This window comes from Oryza sativa, chromosome 3, assembly GCF_034140825.1.
Source record: "Oryza sativa Japonica Group chromosome 3, ASM3414082v1".
Taxonomy (NCBI): Eukaryota; Viridiplantae; Streptophyta; class Magnoliopsida; order Poales; family Poaceae; genus Oryza; species Oryza sativa.
The window spans coordinates 6,080,934-6,100,233 of NC_089037.1; the positions used below are offsets into that span (position 1 = coordinate 6,080,934).

General features: G+C 40.2%; 1 protein-coding gene across 2 annotated transcripts; it reads left to right on the forward strand.

Moving 5' to 3' along the window:
• Positions 1-7,795: 7,795 nt before the first annotated feature.
• On the forward strand, positions 7,796-15,238 carry LOC4332058 (protein DROOPING LEAF-like). 2 transcript variants are annotated; one of them, NM_001402090.1, is made up of 7 exons: positions 7,796-7,965; positions 8,846-8,989; positions 9,978-10,071; positions 10,370-10,418; positions 14,247-14,322; positions 14,523-14,615; positions 14,843-15,238. In NM_001402090.1, the coding sequence occupies exons 1-7, from the start codon at positions 7,897-7,899 to the stop codon at positions 14,906-14,908; spliced, it is 591 nt and encodes a 196-aa protein (NP_001389019.1). In that variant the 5' UTR covers positions 7,796-7,896; the 3' UTR covers positions 14,909-15,238. The 2 variants fall into 2 exon arrangements, with proteins under 2 accessions (NP_001389019.1, NP_001389018.1); NM_001402089.1 differs by having other exon boundaries at positions 8,852-8,989.
• The last annotated feature ends 4,062 nt before the right edge of the window (positions 15,239-19,300 follow it).

Here is a 19,300-nt window from a genome sequence, read left to right on the forward strand (position 1 = left end):
CTTTAATCATAAAATAATTCAAAAGAATAAATAATATTTACATAGTTTTTTTAATAACATAAATGATTAAGCTTTTTGGACAAAGTCAACCGTGCATCAAATAGTTATGACCGGAGGGAGTAGCTTGTGTAGTGGAGGCTTGCCATTCAATCACAGAGGATATTTTGGTTTGACTCAATGTTCAGATATATACCAGCTAGGCGATAATGATCCACCATTTTGGGATTAATAAAACAATATAAATATGCTATTTCATCGAAATTTCAGATGTAATTATATTTAAAATGGTACTATAATGAGAGAAAATATGATATAGATAAATGAGTTTATAATACAACATGGCTTAAGAATTTATAATTCATGCTTGGAACAATTTATATCAATTCCGGTCAATATACTAGCCAGAATTCGACTGGAACAACTTGAATTAAAAGGTACAGTATTTGGCTCGCCGGAACCCCCTATTTTCCCTGTCATTCTATCCAATAGCAGAATGGAATTGATAAGCTTGTGGAGAGAGTTTAATGAAGTCCTATAGCTAGCTTACCATGAATGTTGTCCCATTATTCTTTGGTGATTAAATAGCTGCCCACTCAAATTAATCATTGCTTCAATTTGATTTCTTCCTCTTATTGCCACTGCAGAAATGTTTGGTCAACAAACCTGGAAGGTTTGGAGAGGGAGTCAACGACGAGCCGTGCTCATATTTCAAAAGATGCAAAACACTATTTCGTTTGGATTGAAACAGGATGGTTGTTCGGCATTAACTTTGTGTGGGTACCACGCACGCACACAATATTGTGCTCGATCAACCAGTCTGGTTAAACAGGGTCTCTCTTCTAACCTAGCTACGTGTTGTAAGCAAACAAACAGCAATCGGCTGCTGCGTGCCTAGCAACTTGCAGTAACAGCAAGCATCCCTGTTTGCGCCTGAACCGTATATATATGGAGTATCATATATGCATGCCTCCTCTGATATGCCAAGAATCCAAGCAGCCAGCCCAATATAAAGCTATATATATCCCTCTTGATGTATTATCGATATATACATTCCAGTGATATGATATGATCAAATAGTGTTTTTTTTGTTTTTTTTTGCAGCTGACACGTACGGTGAAGCGTTGCGATCATTGCTAAGACCAGTGGGATGGGTGTTAGCACCAGTGAGATCGATGGTTGTGTGTTAGCACCGGCCGTGATATGATCTCTGCGAATTTGAAGCAGCCAAAACGTCCAGCTGCTGCTAGCTATAGCTAGGGCGCCCGCCGTGTTCATCCGTAGCGATCGATCGATGAGCTCGTTTTGTCCCCGCTTGGTTGTCAGCTAGCTTAGCCACAGCCCACAGCCCACCGAGAGCCACAGCAGCAGCAGCATCCAAATCGATGGACTACATGCGCTTGACACATGCAGCTGACAAGCAATATGCGCCACAGTTGAACTACTGCTATTAAATTTCCCCTGTACTACCATCACACAGCATCGATCAGCAATGCAAGCAGCATAGTAGCTACTAGTACTATACTATACTACTACTAGCTGCGATCTCTACTAGTAATAGCTAGCTAGGGCATGTCATGGCAATGGAGAAGAGGGGCACAGACGCCACATGTACAGTGTGCTCGAGATGGGTTACATACACGCATCCCGCTGAAAAAAAACATGCCCCTGATAATAAGCTGCTGCATATGCTTGCTTTGCTCGATCGATAGCTTAGCTACAGCAGCGATGGATCGATCGAGCGCGAGGTGTAGCTAGGTACGACGTAGCTGGGCTAGACCTAGCGCCCAACCAACCAAAGGTGGCGCTTGAGGTGACAAGATATCCTAGAATCTTCCTACCACCACCACCACCACACGCACTACTACTGCAATTGCATGCACATATACTATCTCTTTTCACCACACATCCAATATAACAGTTGCTTAGTTATTATGTTAATTTTCTTGGCGCCTCCGGCGCAGATCAGTACTCTCTCCGTCATTTCAAAATAAACAAAACTAGTACGAGAATATGTCCCGCACGTACTAGTTTTGTTTCAGCTGGTGGTTCGGGGAGCCGGTTTTTGTCTAACCGACACTAATAGAACGTCGCATACTTCCTCCGTTTCATAATATAAGACTTTCTAGCGTATCGCTAACATTCATATAAATGTTAACGAATCTAATGAATATGAGTAATGTTAGAAAATCTTACATTATGAAATGGAGGGAGTTTAATGGGTTCTGTGGTAGAGGCGCCGCGCTGTGAGAAAAGCCATGGACGGGGAGAGCGAGGCTGCAGGGGCGCGTTGCGCCGGGGGAGTAAGCTAGAAGGGCAGAGTTGGGGTGGGGCGCTTTTTCCTGGAAAGGAAACTGAGGATTCGTCACATCACCACCCACACAAACACAGGCCGCGCGGTCGCAGTCGTCGCCGTCGTCGTCGTCACTAGCTTTAGCTGCGCTTGTTGGTCTCGCCAACCTCCACCGGACAGCGACCTCGCTTACTAAATGTGTGCGTAAATCGATCAGTGTACGACGCATCGGCTGGTATCCAAACAAGTGTCGGCTAGCTAGTATGTCTCTACACTTCTACTCCACACTGTAATAATCTTTTCTCTCCTCGCATGCGCAGATATCGCACTGTGTGTGTGTGTCTGACTGTGTCAAACATGTGGGGCCGGGTCGCGGCGGGAGCTGATTGGTGTGCAGGCACGCGATCGATGCGCATTCACCGGCCTGGACGGCCTGCAGCTAGCAGCACGCGAGCTAGGGGTACGTACACACGCAAACACTGGAGCTAGCTTGCAAATTGCCAGCATATGCAGCAAGCGAGAGGGGGATCGATCAGCCGGAGCAGCAGGTCACGGTGGTGGTGGTGGGCGTCCGTCCGTCCGTCGCGCTCCCGGTGTCGCCATCCGCCTTGATCAAGCTTTTGCCGCGCATGAATGGCGCCGCTAGCTGATGCGCAGCGCGGCGTTCCGATCGATCAGATTCGTGTGTGCTCCCGTGTGCGTTCTGATCTCAGTGGTGATGATCAGTCAGTACTCGTAATCAATCCTCTGTGATGTCTGTGTGTGACTGTCTCTCTCTCTTGATTTCGATCAAACTGCTGGCCAAAGTGCACACATGGCTGATGAGATATTGAGATCTCTCTCAATCGATCGAGCTCTCGCTGGTGAGCCTGAGATAGATCTAGGTTGGAAATGTCGCTAGCTGCATGCATGCGGCTCGAGCAGCGAGAGAGCCTTTGATGATGAGGGAGAGATCAGCTACTACAGAGATCTAATTGTGATCAATATGTTGGCATGCATGCTTGCATCCGTGGATGGCCCCAGCTGCATGCTATGCTGCGTGTAACACAACCCATCGCTAGCGAGAGCCACTAGTGTTGCTCTCATGCAAACAGATCCGTGTGTGCAAGCGGCGGCTACATGCATGCTCTCCTTAGGCTTATCGATCTCTCTATCATATGCATGCGAACACAATGCCGGCGGCACATGTACAGAAACTACTACTCTCGATCGATCGATCGATCGATCGACCGACCGACCGACGATCGAGCGAGAGATAACAAACTACTTTTCCATATCATATGGCCAATTGGCCATATCGATCGATCGGTCGCAGGAATCAAACTTTGCTTCCATATCATATGTCGGCAGAGATACACCATGCATGATATATACCCCCAAGTGTGTCCGAGCTTAGTGCATGCAGTTTTGTGTTGTCACAACTCATATAACAGCAAGATCAGCTAGCTGCCGCCGCATATATATGCTAGTTATCTCTCTCTCTCTCTCTCTCTCTCTCTCTCTCTCTCTCTCTTTCTCTCTGCTCTATTGTGCATGCCCGGCCCTATCAAGGGGATCAACATTACTATATACTATATATATTCCCCTGTTGACTTTCGCTTTGACTCACCCATGGTGCACAATAATAATGCAGCCTTGCTAGCTACTAGCTCTATCATCCATAGTGGGACACATCATTGGCAAATCATGAGTTTAATTCTTGTAAAGCTCTACACGTACTCTCTCGCGTTCCAAAATATAAATATTTCTAGAATTTTTCATGAAGCTAGATTAAGACAAGAGTTAAATAAGAATGGTTATAATTAGTTGCGATTGCCTTTTTTTCTTTCTTTTTAATTTTCCCTTGTCCCCCGGCAATGGTTGCAGGTTGCGTTGTGTAACTGAAACTCTGCTTTCTTTTAATATATATTGACGTGCAATTCTTTTGCGTGTTCATAAAAAGATCAAAAGTTAAATAAAAGAAGGTTGTAACGAGGGAGTAAGTGAAGAAGTTGATATGTTTTGGGGATAAAATTTAGATGCTAAAATAGGTAGTAGTATATTTTTGGATGGGAGAGTAATTAATTGTTCAGCTCGAGAATAAAATTACTGCTGGTAGTAATTAATTAGACAGTACATTTTCACTGAATTTAATCAACAACATCAGGGTGGGAATATATATACGCATGCATGTACCGCTATATACTCCATATATCATTCATGGTGTGCACTGTTTTGTCTCCACATGTGTAATAGAGAAAATGAACTGCGACATGCTGGCGACCTGCTCAGGGAGAAATAATTACCAATCACAGAATTATATTTTGGGAGCGTACGACCGCATATGCATGCGAGCCCGTCGCCTTTTTCCCGCTAGCTAGCTGCTGCTCAGATAGAAAATCTTCCCTGCTCGTCTTGTTTTTGTCATGAACAGTTAAACCAAATGATCCCCAACTGTTGCTTTTTCCGTTATATTTTTCAATTTCTTTCACCGAAGAAACATCAGTAAAAGGCAGCCCATCATAAGCTTTCATTAATTAGCGGTACGTGTACTTTTTCACTGAAGCTAGGAGCATGCCTAAACGTACCTGCAACTCTCATGTGAAAAACTCACCTACTAACATAATCGATTAGTCACGAGTGCATAATGAACACATATAGCTAGTGTCGATCGGCCGTATCATCAAAGTATGTTATCTGGACCTACAATAATCGACCAGCTTATCGATTGAAAGACAAAAAGGTTGTACGTATAGTTTGCTAGGTAGCATTGGTACGTTGTACTCCTTATATATTGTCAAATGACTTGATATAAAGTATGTAGTAGCACATAATAAGGCACGCAACAGTTGCTACTTTCCCAGCTTGCTGTCTGAGTGATCTCTGAACTGTTCTTTTGTTCTCAATGAACAATAAACATAAAAGCGATGTTATATATCATTTGGCCCTGAATGTTAGTGCAGATATTAACATATATATAGATACTCGTGCATCATGGATGCATCAAGATAAACCTAACCGCAAAAACATTTGCATGCATGTATGCACACATATCCTTAAAAAATATCCGTGCTTGCTTAATTTGATTATTGTTTCATTATTTGCATATATAAGAAGCCAAATGAAGATCAGTTAGCTCCTTTTTTACATAAATATGGTTGGACCAGCAGCTCTAAATTCCAATCCAATACTAGAAAGTGAAGTTTTATTCGCAACTGAAAACACCAGTGGCGAAAACAACAGCCAAACAACATGTTAATAATTAGATCGATCCCCTCCCTCACACACACCCCCTGTGGCGTCGCCATCGGAGCTTCTGTTCATGTGTCTCCGATCTGCAGCAGAGCTTTGCCTTTTTAATTTGTCCGGAGATGCATGCATCGATCGATCCAAACAGCTAGCTAGCTATCGAAGTATCGATCGATCGATCGATCTCGACCGCACATCGGTCCATCGATCGATCGATCGACCGAACATAGGATCATGTTGGGTTTTAATGTTTCTAATTCGTACGAGGACACAATATACATCGATCGATCCGTGGCGTACGTGTGCGTCGTCGTACAAGAAGCAGTCCCATGCACTAAGCTTCTCGTATGTACAGTGCTCATGAGTCGTACATACGTCCTCTTCTAATGCTAAGTCACACACATGTACACACGCTGATCATGCTCGATCTAGTCAAGACCAAACAAGCTGGCAGCAACCAATGATCGATCTAGTGAAATGTCTCGATCGATCCGCCATCGACTTCCTTGCAGTTTCCAACAGGGTAATTACTTAACACAGACGATAATTCTGTTAATTAGTTACCATGTATGGGTATGCGTATCAATTAGTTTATGTAGTAAATGTCCACGATCAGCTTTTCCAAATACTCTTAACTACTATAATTTATCTGAATTTACTTCTTCTAAAACACTCCTAAAAAAGATTGGAAGTACACTAGTCACGCATAATCAATAGAAATATTTTTATTATTAATTTTACTAATGCGATTTTTATTTGAAAAATCATATACTTATTTTTCATATATTTATATTTAAAGAATTATCTATAAGAAAATTATTATTATTGAAATCGAGCCAGCCCAACTGGTGTTATATTAAGAAGAGAAAATATGTATACACAAGGTGCTGTCAACTACTCCCTCCATTTTATATTGTAGTCGTTTTACTCTTTTTTTCTTGTCAAACTTTATCAAATTTGACCAATTTTATAGAAAAAATTAGCAACATATAAAATATCAAATTAGTTTCATTAAATCGAACATTAAATATATTTTAATAATATGTTTGTTTTATGTTGAAAATACTACTATATTTTTCTATAAATTTAATCAAACTTGAAAAATTTTGACTAAGAAAAAAGTCAAACGACTTATAATATGAAATGGAGGGAGTAATTACAAAATAAAACTGAGAAACCTACTACATTCCTCAACAACTCAAATGCCAGTTAAGGAAGATATTCTCTAAAGATTTCACACCACACAAGCTCCAAAGTTTCATTTCCGATCCTCCATAGAAAAAAGAAACTCCTAGATATTTCAATTTTCAAAAAACATTTCAAAAATCTATAAACTGCAGAGATTATTTTAGGTGCTCTGAGAACTAACACCTAGATATTTAATTAGGAACCTGGCTAGCTAGGGGTATATGTCAAGCAGTACCGGTACTATCTTCCGAGTCAGAGAGAGAGGGAGCAATTGGACCATTCACAATTTGAGGGCACAGTACAAGGCACAACTGGATGGGATGTAGTACTACTGTGGCTTCGCCACCGGATCGGATGGACACCACTCTAGCTAGTTACTGTAAGCATATGCTATAGCTAGCTATAGGAGCAAACATATACTGTTCCCATAGCCTCGAGATGCATATGATATTACGATGTGTAGTGTACATGTACACATATGGAGAGAGAGAGAGAGAGATAGAAGAGACCTGTCAGATCACTATGCTGAGTTACACATATATACGTACATGAAAAAGTCTTTCTACACGTTATAAGAGAATATCCCGTGCTTCTTACACACCATCTCTATATTTTTTCAAAAAGAGAAATTTTACCGTTCTTGAGAAAATATCGAGATACTAAACGTTAGTAAATATGGTTCTCTAGGTATCTTTTTAATGATGGTAAAATTACCATTTTAAAAAAGATGTTTCTCTTTTTCGTTTCGACAAGATAGAGCGGTGTATGTTGATATATCCATCCATCCAACCATGGATCTCATCTCGCTATCTATCTTAGCTTTGCTTGCAACATTTGCCTCGAAAGAAAGAAAGAAAGAAAAGGAAAAATAAAAACTTTTCTGGTGCTCGCTCTCCCGATCACTGTGGTTGGTCTCGTGCGTACGGGGTCCATGTGTGCGTGGGACCCCCTCGCCATTATTGCAACAATAGAAACCCTACCCCATCCTTCCTCCCGCTGTGCCCAACTCTCCCCCCCCCCCCCCCTCTCTCTCTCTCCTCCTTCCCGTCTTCTTCCTCCGGCCTCTTCTCCTCTTATTGCCCTTGATTCCCCCGCACCACCGCTCACACTTGCTCCTCCTCCTCCTCCTCCTCCGCCTCAGTGCTAGGGCTAGCTTGCTTGTCGCCGTCGCCGCCGTCGTCGCCGCCGCAATGGATCTCGTGTCGCCGTCCGAGCACCTGTGCTACGTGCGCTGCACCTACTGCAACACCGTGCTCGCGGTAAACTCCTCGAGAAACCGGAGCAGCGGCTTAGCTTCGCATGCAGAGAACGATCGATATATGCTGCTGCTAGCTGCAGCTGCACCATGGCCTTCGTTCTTTGGTTATCTTTTGAATTGGACAAGAGAGCAAAGAACAAAGTGTTGGTTCTGTCTCGTGATCTCCTGCTGCTGCAGATTGCAGAGAGGGCTCTCACTTTGGTTTGGTCCAATCCTTTGGCTTGCTTAATGTGCATCATGGCATATGCTTACTCTCACACAGGACACAGTGAGAGAGAGCTAGCTAGATAGCTGGGACCAAATCCAGCTTCTTGCTTGCTCTCTCTGTGTCCTGAGGAGCTAGCTGCTAAGCTAGTGGAAACTTCCACTGGGGATTGTTCATGACACGTGATTGATGTGCCCTTGCTGTCTTCCTGCATGGTGTTTTATTGGCTAGCTCTCTTTTTCTTTCTTAGATAAAATTCATTGGCCATAGCTCTTGATATGATGCTTTGTGGTAGAATGTTCTACTCAGCTGGTTCTCTCGCAGTGTCATGTTCCATCTTTCGCTTCCATTATATCCCCTTCTTTCATTGTTACCAGCTGCAGGCTGCATTTTTAAACTGGACAAGAATCCAATTTAGTAGTACCTGCATCTTCTGTTCTTCCATTAAAAAACAAGTACTACTGAATCTTCTCTTCTTCCTTTTCTTTTTCCCTCTCTGTTTTGCATATCCCACTTTATTTGCTTGCTCCATCTAGATTCCTTCCACACAGATATGCTGTTCTCCTCTACTTTTTCTCCTTAAGGACAGTGCCATGCAACAAAGAGATGAAATTAACGAAGAAAGTATTGGCTTAATTGCATGATGTGATTAATTAATTTTTCGTCTTTTGGGTAGCTGCAGGTTGGAGTCCCATGCAAGAGGCTGATGGACACCGTGACCGTGAAATGTGGCCACTGCAACAACCTCTCCTTCCTCAGCCCGCGGCCGCCGATGGTGCAGCCGCTCTCCCCAACTGATCACCCCTTGGGCCCGTTTCAGGTCAGTCCTCTCCTCTAGCTAATTAAGCTAGCGTTTCATTCTTTTCTCTCTCTCTTTCTCTGAATCTCCTTGCAGTTCTTGATATTTTTCCTCCTCTTTCTTCTTCTTCTTCTTCGTCGTCTTGATCTTCTTCAGTTCTCGTGTTGCTGTTTCTAGCTACTTTCTCTTTTCTGCATATGGGTAGCTTCTTGCGAGGAGAAAGGCTGGCGATAAATCTTTCTCCTTATACAAGAAAGGGAAGACATATAATTAAAGAAATTATTAATTGCACATGGAGAGTGGGACTTTTTTTTCTCATGAAATATGGTTTAGCAGAGCTTTGGGGTGTTCTTTTGTTCGGTTTCTCTCTCCTCTTTTCCCTTCTCTCTCTAGCTCTCTGTGTCCTGTCTCGGCTTTATGGAGCCACTCAGAATACTGTTTGCAAGGCAAGATTAAACAAAGCTGGATTGCAAAAGATTTCTCTCTTGCCCATCTGTGGCCTGGGAAAGCCTCATGCTGCAAAAGCGGCCGGCCAGTTCATCTTTTTTTTTTCTCAGGCAGCATATGCTGCTAGCAGCTGCTCTACTGTGGCATTCATGCCTCTCCAAATTAAACCTGCATTTTTATTTATTTACTTCTTTTTTTTTATTTTGGTGTGGAAAGATGCATTCATTGCCTGTTTTCCGAGTTGACTAGTATAGCTACTTCTACCCAAGCAGGGAGAGAGAGAGAGAGAGAGGGAGAGAGAGAGAGAGAGAGAGAGAGAGAGGGAGAGAGAGAGAGAGAGAGAGAGAGAGAGAGAGAGAGAGAGAGAGAGAGATCTGAGAAAATAGTTAGGAAATGATGATTTTATCATCATCCAACTACTACTACTACTACTACTACTACTACTACTACTACTACACTGATCCATGCATGGCAAGCGTTTGAGAGATCTTGAAATGTGCTAGAGCTGGAAGCTAGTAATTAACCTTGGTTGCTTCTTGTGTTGGATATTTCTTGGTGTTAGGGACCTTGCACTGACTGCAGGAGGAACCAGCCGCTGCCGCTGGTCTCGCCGACATCAAATGAGGGTAGCCCAAGAGCACCCTTCGTTGTGAAGCGTAAGTAGCAAAGCAACTATATGCACACTTCACTTGCTATATCATACACGTGCATATATACCAGCTAGAGTAGATATCAATATCTTTCTAATTAAATTTCTTGCTTGCTTACTGCTCATTTATATCAGTCATTCAGTCTCTCCTTAGTTTCTTGCTAATTGTTAACTGTCTTCTTCTGACGAGTCCTTCACTAGCTCTCTGTGTCTTGTGTTCACATGGAATATATAAATATGAACAAACAGCTAGCTAGCATATCTTGTGTTTCCTCTGACAAATGTTTTTATGTCTTCCATTGTAGCCCCAGAGAAGAAACACCGCCTCCCATCTGCTTACAACCGCTTCATGAGGTGAGAAACTATTTACCTATTTGTCCATGCATTTATCTTATATATATGCTTGTGATCCCTAATATGGTTTGCACTCATGTGATCTTATATATATTTTTTCTATTTGTTCTGAGTTTTTTTTTGAGGGAGCTAGTAGTGGTTCAATATTTTTTTTATTTGTCCTGTACTATAAACTCTATGAGATCTGCACCTGTTTTGGGAGAAAGTTTCGATTTTATTGAAGGGGATTTATCCCCTTCTAAAAGAAGGAAGAATATACATAAAATAATTTATCATCCAAGGTCAGGACATTTTTATATTGTAAATCTCAGTACACTAAATAAAGGCTACTATAGCTAGTGTAATTTTGTGAATTGAAGAATATTAATTAATTTGTTTCTGTTAATCAAACAAAAACACTCTACTCCAGTAATTTACCTAGCTAGACCATTGTGCATATTATGGATATCTAGCTTGTTTGTCATTTTGTGGATATTTTCAAAAAAAAAAAGAAATAAAGTGCATCTATGGTCTGACTTTTTTTAGGGCATCGATCTATGGTCTGATTTAAACCTTGTGATAGCTTGGGGGTTTATACATGGATATGGTGAATGAATTGTATATCTAAAATAAATACCCCATTTTACATTTTTTTTAGTTGCCACTATATATGTTCTTTTCTTTAATATATTTTGTTCTTGTTGATATATAGTGAAGGGTCTCTCTGTTTCCAGGCTTCCATGTCCAGCTGTTTTATTTAGCTGAGATCTCTGCATATAATTATAATGTGGTCCTAGTTATTGCCAATTTGCATTGATTTTATCATATCTCTATCTCTCTCTACATATATGTATATGTTGATATACACATTTAACTTAGTTTATTATTTAATTAACACTTATTTTTAACAAAAGTACATTTATTTTTGTTTAATTTATTCCTTTCCCTGTTAATTGCTCAGGTTTTGGAACAGATTCCAGGCCATGATAGTAATAATTAATAAATTAGTAAACACATTTTCCTTTGAAAACACATGACCAATACACATCTTTATTTTTTTTGACAAAATACATCTTTATTTAATTCAATGAGCTGGGCAGTACGTTCATCTTGATTCCCAAATAATTTTATAAACACAAGAAAAAAAACACTTATATCATAGTTACCCATATATAACTATTAATGCCTGTGTGCATCTTATATCTGATGCCTGCAGCCTATGCTAGATATTTATTTACAATATCTAAAGCAGTTATGATGGTTAATTTGTTTCAACAAAATGAAAGTAAAAAAAAAGAGTTTTGGTGTTTCCTGTTCACACCAACAATCCTAATATTTTCATACATTATTCCTGATATTTGAACTACCTTTTGTTTGTGTTATAGAACGTAATCATCATTATTTTTTATAAATAACTAGTCAAAGATTATTTTTCAATATTTACGACAAATTATTACATCAATACGTACGTGTTACATATATTTTATAAACAATTGGATACAATTATGTTTAATTTCTTCGATATAAACACTAAGTATAAATGCTACTCCCTCCGGCATTACAAGATAATTGAGCTATTGCCACCAAATTATTACAACAAAAAATAATTTGTAGCAATATATTGTACTATTGCAATGATAATTTTTCTGTGGTAAAAAAATATATTTTATTGCAATGATCTACAATTGTTGTTTTATTTAGTACTTTTGTTGCAATAGAAAATGAGATATCGCCACAAAAAATCTTACTGTTGCAAAAAAAATATGTTCTATCGCCACAATTTTAATTTTTGTGGCAATTTACATAATAATGGTACTTTTCACTACTTTTTGTTGCCACAATCAGCAAATTCGTTGCAATAAAAAAATTGTCGTCTCATAATTTAACTTAATTTTTTTCATATGGATACGGATTGAGACAAATTTTATATGGAAATTATAGCTCTCGACGAGATCTATAATTTTATAGTTGATAACTTGTTCATATGAAATCTTTTAGATATTCAAATCTTAGTTAGGTAGGCTCAAATGGAACAATATACATGGGTTCGAATCCTAGCCAAGACACTGTATAAAGAAATTAATAGATAGGATGATAGATTAATATTTGAACTTTTAATTTGGTACGTAGAACTAATGCCACATATGGAGTGGTGGCAATAATTTTTATTACAACGATATGAAGTGTTGCAATATGATTTTTTGCCACATCCATTCCGTGGCAACATCTAAATTTATTACCACTAAATAAAAATTATTGCAATAACCTATTACTACACTATTTATTACCACGGCTAGCAACGATTTTAAAATTGTGGCAATATGTATCTATTGCCACAATTTTAGTATTGATGCCACGATTTTTTTCGTGGCAACAAATAATTTTTCTAGTAGTACGGGTTGATAATACTTGTCGTTTTGGATAAGGGCACGGTCTTCAAAAAAACAACTTTGACCATTATTTTCTATCATAATATGTAAAAAAATATTAACAAATATATGATCTTATTAAAGTACTTTTAAAGACTAATCTATACATGTGGTCACCATATTTGAAAAACAAATATTTTGAAAATGATTCATAATCAAAGATTTTAAAGTTTGACCTCACCCTTGTCCAAAACGACAAGTATTATCAGCCCAGAGGGAGTATCCTTTTCTGAAATTTTTTAACTAAATTAAACACACTTAATTTAAAAGTAGTTTCACCTACCAACCTACCTGCTATAAGTAACACACACTTGTTGATGTTAAATTCCTGATAATGCAAGCCATCTTGCCTTTTAAGTGTTCATTGTTTTGTTGTTAGAAATTACTAACGTAACTGTAAAAGATGGGGCTGTTAATTTGTGCGCCCTTGTAGTATAACAGTTTATTAAAAAAACTAGATCATTTTGAATAAAAGACATTAATTTATATGTGCCATCTTAACGTGTACAACTTATGGAAGTTTCAGCATGCTCTTAGATGCCCATCCATGGGATAGTTTTAATTAAATTAACCGACCCTTCCATAAAATAGTGGGTGCTATAAATTTAAGTTAATTTGATACTGCATTGCTACTAGATTGACCATTTCTTTAATTAAATACTAATTGAGTTAGTAAACCAATTATTTCACTAAAACTGAATAAGCCTAGGACCAATCTATATATTTTTATGGTGAAAGTTGGATGCAGGGGAAATTTCACAGATTCGTGGAAAATTAAAATGGGACAATATACTAGCTTGAACACAAATAAGTAGTATCAAAAGGTAGAACATATGATATATTAGCAAAACACCACACATGCATTATTATCCAATGTGTGCGAGCTAATTATTGTACATATGCTAATGCTACTGTAATATAAATCACATTTAGTACTCCCTCCGTCCTAGAATATAAGAAGTTTTAGAGTTGAACACGGTTATTAAGAAAGTAGGTAGAAGTTAGTGGTGGAGGGTTGTGATTGGATGAGTAGTGGAGATAGGTGGGAAAAGTGAATGGTGGAAGTTTGTGATTGATTGGAAAGAGAATGTTGGTGGAGAAGTTGTTATATTTTAGGATAAATTCTAAGAGCTGAAAATTATTATATTTTGAGATGGAGAGAGTATCAATTAATCTTTTTACAGACCCGTACTTCGATATATCATCGATGAAGTAATTAACCAAAGGGAATAAAATATGCATGGGACAACTAAACTGGGATATATATGTAGACAATGCCAGTTTATATCTAATCGACACAACCATATGCATATATGCATTGCATGTACCTACGTACGTACTACACTCTCTTCTCAGAAATAAATCTGCACATGGATATTTTAGCGGATCAATTAATTATAATTAATATATGATGATGCAGGGAGGAAATACAGCGTATCAAAGCTGCCAAGCCAGATATCCCTCACAGGGAGGCCTTCAGCATGGCTGCCAAGAACGTAAGCTCTACTCATCCCCAATATCTCCCGGCCCCCAATTTGCATGTGATAATTGTGACAGTTATTAGCTATAATCAACCGATCCATCGGTCTCTAGATCTCTCGCACCTTGCTTACACATCAATTACTAGTACAATAATATTAATTACTTGCACCGATGGAGATGCAAGTGTCTGATGATCAGCTCTGCATTTATGCAGTGGGCGAAGTGCGACCCCCGCTGCTCATCGACGGTTTCCACCTCCAACAGCAACCCCGAGCCCAGAGTAGTAGCTGCTCCCATTCCTCATCAGGTGATGATCATATTGACGATAATTAACTTGCCATAGCAACAGAGACACCGATCATATATACATACACACAAAATGAGAGTATAATTAAGGCAGTTTCTCTATATGATTTGATTTATTTGATGCATGGCCACCACAAAACGATTATGATTTTAGATAGTTCTTGTGTGATATGATCTCACCGTGGAATTGTTCTTTAATTATGTGCTATATTATTGATGTTATATCAGGAGAGGGCCAACGAGCAGGTGGTCGAGAGCTTCGACATCTTCAAGCAGATGGAGCGCAGCGGCTAGGGCGGCGGCGGCGGCCGGAGCCGGCGGCGATCTATATCGGCGGTGAAGCTCGTATGAAGCTAGCTAGCCTGCAGGCCGGCCACTGGGGAGAGTACCAAATTTCAGATCCCCCTTATTATCACCGTCGTCAGCTCAGCTCATGCATGCATGCTCATCGTTCCCCTTTAGCATATATCTGTGCTCGTTTTGTGTTTATTAGTTAATTATGTTTGATCTTGTTAATTTGTTGTTGCATGGAGTATGTACCCCCTATAAGACCCAGCTGCTGCTACCGTACGATATACGTACGTATGCTATATATATATATATATATATTTGTCATCTTATAAATCGTGTGCAAAGTATATGTCATGTGTTCAAGTTTCATACTATAGTTGACAACTGATATAATTAATTATCATATGTAAAATACGCATGTTTGCAGGTTTTCACATATATAAACACGCAATCAGTAGTCAGTGCAGATCTATCTCTATATATGTGAAATACAATTATCTGTAAATTTATTTTTCAGATAAAGGAGATATTTTACTGAAGATAGCACCATACCACTTTGAAATGAATGTTTGCCATAAGTAATTTGGAGGATTCAATTTCCTAATTAAGGAAAAATTTTCCTATAGAGCCCTTTGATTCATAGGAAGGATAGGAAATTTTTCATAAAGGATTGCACTGCTATGGTTCAATTTTATAGGGGAAAAATAAGCAAGAGGTCAAATCTCTTGGAAACTTTGCTTTCCTTTGTTAGTTCCTACAATGCTAGCGAAGAGCTCCTTTTCATCTTTCCTGCGCTTTTTTTGTACGATTAAAGAAACATGCAACTACACAATTTCTGCATTTTTTTTCCTTTTCTTGTGTTTTTTCTATCTTGCGTTTCATAGGGCCGGGGCCGGTTGCTCAAATACTCTCAGCTTGCCTTACATATGTGCATCATTCAGGCTGACCTTGGTGTGGTTAGCAAGGTGTAATAGTGGTTGTTTGGTTGCATGTATTAGTTTAACCTGGTTTTATATGAGGTGTTGTTTCATTGGTTGGATCGATATGTGAAAACTTGTATGCATGGTATTCGTTTGGTTGGATAAATGAACCTTGAGTATACTCATCTTTCTATGTGGATGGTAAGATTATCCCTACTACCCATAAATAGAAATATTACCAAGTGCAAGATACTCTAAATTATTATAAAATACACACATTTCAGATATAAATGCAGCTAAGTCAAATAAATTCATTGTTTTTTTAAAATAAAAATTGAATTCATATCCATATATCCATGAACAGCAAAACCATCATCACATATGTACATGACTACTTGATTGGTGAAAAGAAAAATTAAGGAAGAGGAAAAGGGCTAGGGGGAGGGGGTGGGGGAGGAAAAACAAGGGGCAACTTCGTGGGCTCGCCGCCGCTGAGCCAGACCCACTCACTGCCCAATTGCTCACCACCATCATAGAACCAATCCGCTGGTTGGGGGTTCTCCATCGTCGGATTTGTAGGTGTAGCCAGCGATGATGGTGGAGATGGCTAGGGGCGTGGCATCTAGCAAAGAAGGACGAGGATGGCAGATCTAGTTGGGGGTGGCCGTCGGCGAAGAGGTGGAGGCGAAAGCGATGACGGTTGCGGCCGGCCAAATCCAGTCGATGAAGAAAACCCAAGTCGATCGGATCCAAGCTAGATCTGAACGACCAATGGAGAGACGACAACAACATGCATGTGGAGATGGAACAAATGAAGCTCGCAACTCGCAGGCCTGGCTTAGGAGCGCTTTTTGCACAAGTGCGGCCTAGCCCCGATGGTCGTGCATGCCATGAAACCTCCCCTACCGAGCACCTATATGTGCGTGCGAGCCACCCTCTAAGCAGGTAACCAAACACGTAAGCCCTTATACATCTAAAAACAACTATTAGTAGGATATATGCTTTCTCTGAATTAACTGCATGTAGTGGCGGAGCCACCGCCCGGCTAGCCTAGGCAGTTGCCCAGGCTTGCCAGTGAAAACTCCATTAAATTTTAATATTGACTAGAAAAAATACCCGTGCATTGCAACAGGTGAATGCTATTTTAATCATATTGTTATTAGATTTTTTTTGTCTAAAAAGTAAATGGGATTTTTATTTGATAGTAATGATATCTATTTGGAACTCTTATTGGGATGATGGCCATATCCTGTACGTTGTTTTCTTATTGTCTGGCAAGAATTCTTAAGCAATTAGAAGTCTCATTCTCATCGTAGGTTAGCATGTAGTATTTTAAAATGATTTCTTAAAAACCTTATATTTTTGTCAAAAGTGAACGAACTTAAAAACCTGCTCAAATGCAAACGATGTACCAAAGTATCAGCGAAAAACAACTTCAATTTTTATAATAGTAGAGTTAGAGATGAATAAATTGATGACGGAATTAATTTCTTTAGTAAATAATAATTATATTGAAATTTGTGAATTGAAGACTAAAAATCAATCTAGCTCCGCCACTTACTGCATGCTACTGTGTTTTATCACAGTGTTAATCCATGGTATACTGTTCCACCACTTTAAAATTTGATAATGGTACGAACTGGTTTCTAAATATGTAAAGCACTGGCCAGCTCCAATAACAACTTGTCAAATTAAGAAACCCACAAACGAAAGGCAATAATAGCCTTCAGCACTGCAGGAGAACACTACTGGTCCTCCTCCCTGAACTGGATAGGGCAAAATTAAACCATGGTGAGGACTGCGGACCATATGCCACACGGCCAGGCCACTACTTTTAGTGATGCGTACTACGCATATATATATGCATCGATCTGAGATATTCTGGATTTCTGGCTACTGGTTAGAGTGTGAGGACCATCTTTTGACCCAGTTTATAGAGTGATCCGTATTGGACACAGATATACATCAGCTTAGATATTCTGATGTACCATTCGATGGTGTAGTCTCTTTCCTTTGTATCTCCGTCTCTATCCCATACGTTTTTGTCTAGAAATTAAAGTCACAAAAGTTAGCCTGATTAAGACAGATAGTACTATATTACAGTACCATATGTTTTCTTGGTGCGAATTCGTTCCATGATGTATGTTGGAGTGTCAATTTGCATGGCCTTTTTTCGCTTTAATTTGGTTCCACGAGATCATATTGCGCTGTTAATTTAATGGCAGTATTATTCAGTTGATTACTTGAATAATCAGTCCGTTACCAGAACTCCAGAAGGATGCGCAGAGAACCTGAGAGATCGAGACGGTAGAGAAGTAATTTTCAGGTAGCGTCGTCAAAATTCAGTTCAGTGTGCATGCACTGTTGGTCTGTGCAGTAAGATTTTCAGTGGCGATCGAATTGAAATTAAGTACTCCTTCCGTTACAAAATAGGAAAAATAAGTTTGTTTTGAAGTTCTTTTCGTTTATCCGACAATAAATTTATTTTTAAGTAATCCTTACATCAAAATTTAAAGTAGAAGATAAATGTATTGAGAGTAGGGTAAAATATATAGAAAACAAGTACATTGTGATTGATAAATAAAATTAATTTAATCTTTTTGATTTTGTATTGATACGTGTGAGATGGATAAAAAATGAACTTATTTTAGAACGGATGGAGGGAGTAGGATTTTCAGGTAGAAATCAGGCTAACTGCAGGCAATCCATTGCTTCAGTAGATCATGCATGATCTTCTGCATATACTTGCAACATTGCAATTTTAATTTGATTTTCTGCCGGCGAGTCTGCCGTCCCTTGGGCCGGGCGGTACAAACACCGCTGCATATCGTGCTCTGTCCAGTGTTCAGTATGAGTAAGTGCATAACGCGACACTGATGGCGGTGGTGGCCGTGGCGGCGTACGTACGCGAGGACGCGAGCCGAAGCACCACGTCGCGCCGCGCCTCGCCTGCGCGCGCGCTGTGCACGCATGTTCGTCCAGCTGCTGGCGCGGCGCGGCCGGCCGCCGGGCGGGCGGGCCCGTCGGCTCGGTGGGAGTTCCGTGCCAGTGCCGCCTCCGCATCGCTGCGTGTGGAAGAGGGCGCCCCCCTCCGCGCGCGCGGTCGCTTTCTGCCCGCGCGCCCGCCCGACAGCGCAAAGGCAGGCAGGCGGCAGTGCGCGTGACGCGTCCGTGCAGCGCAAGGACGGCCGACGGCGACGGCGAGGGCCCGGTGGTGCGGGTAACCAACCGGCGGTGCCGACAGCTACTAGCTAGCCGCGCGATCGGGCGACGGCCGCCGCACATGTCGACTGGCTGCAGCCTGCGGGTTGTTTTGGCATTTCGTCGAACAGTCACCGTGCAGTAACTACCGCCAACAGTAAAACGTGATTCGAACGCCTGCAGAAATAAATCGCGCTTACTTCGCAACGGCCACAGATCAAAACCACGTATCCATCAGCATATTTCGGTATAATCTAAAAAAACAGCATAATTT

Coding starts and splice junctions, on each gene's coding strand:
- LOC4332058 (NM_001402090.1), top strand. CDS start 7,897: ATGGATCTCGTGTCGCCGTCCGAGCACCTGTGCTACGTGCGCTGCACC. Junction 10,072..10,369: donor AGCACCCTTCGTTGTGAAGC/GTAAGTAGCAAA, acceptor CTTCCATTGTAG/CCCCAGAGAAGAAACACCGC. Junction 10,419..14,246: donor GCTTACAACCGCTTCATGAG/GTGAGAAACTAT, acceptor ATGATGATGCAG/GGAGGAAATACAGCGTATCA.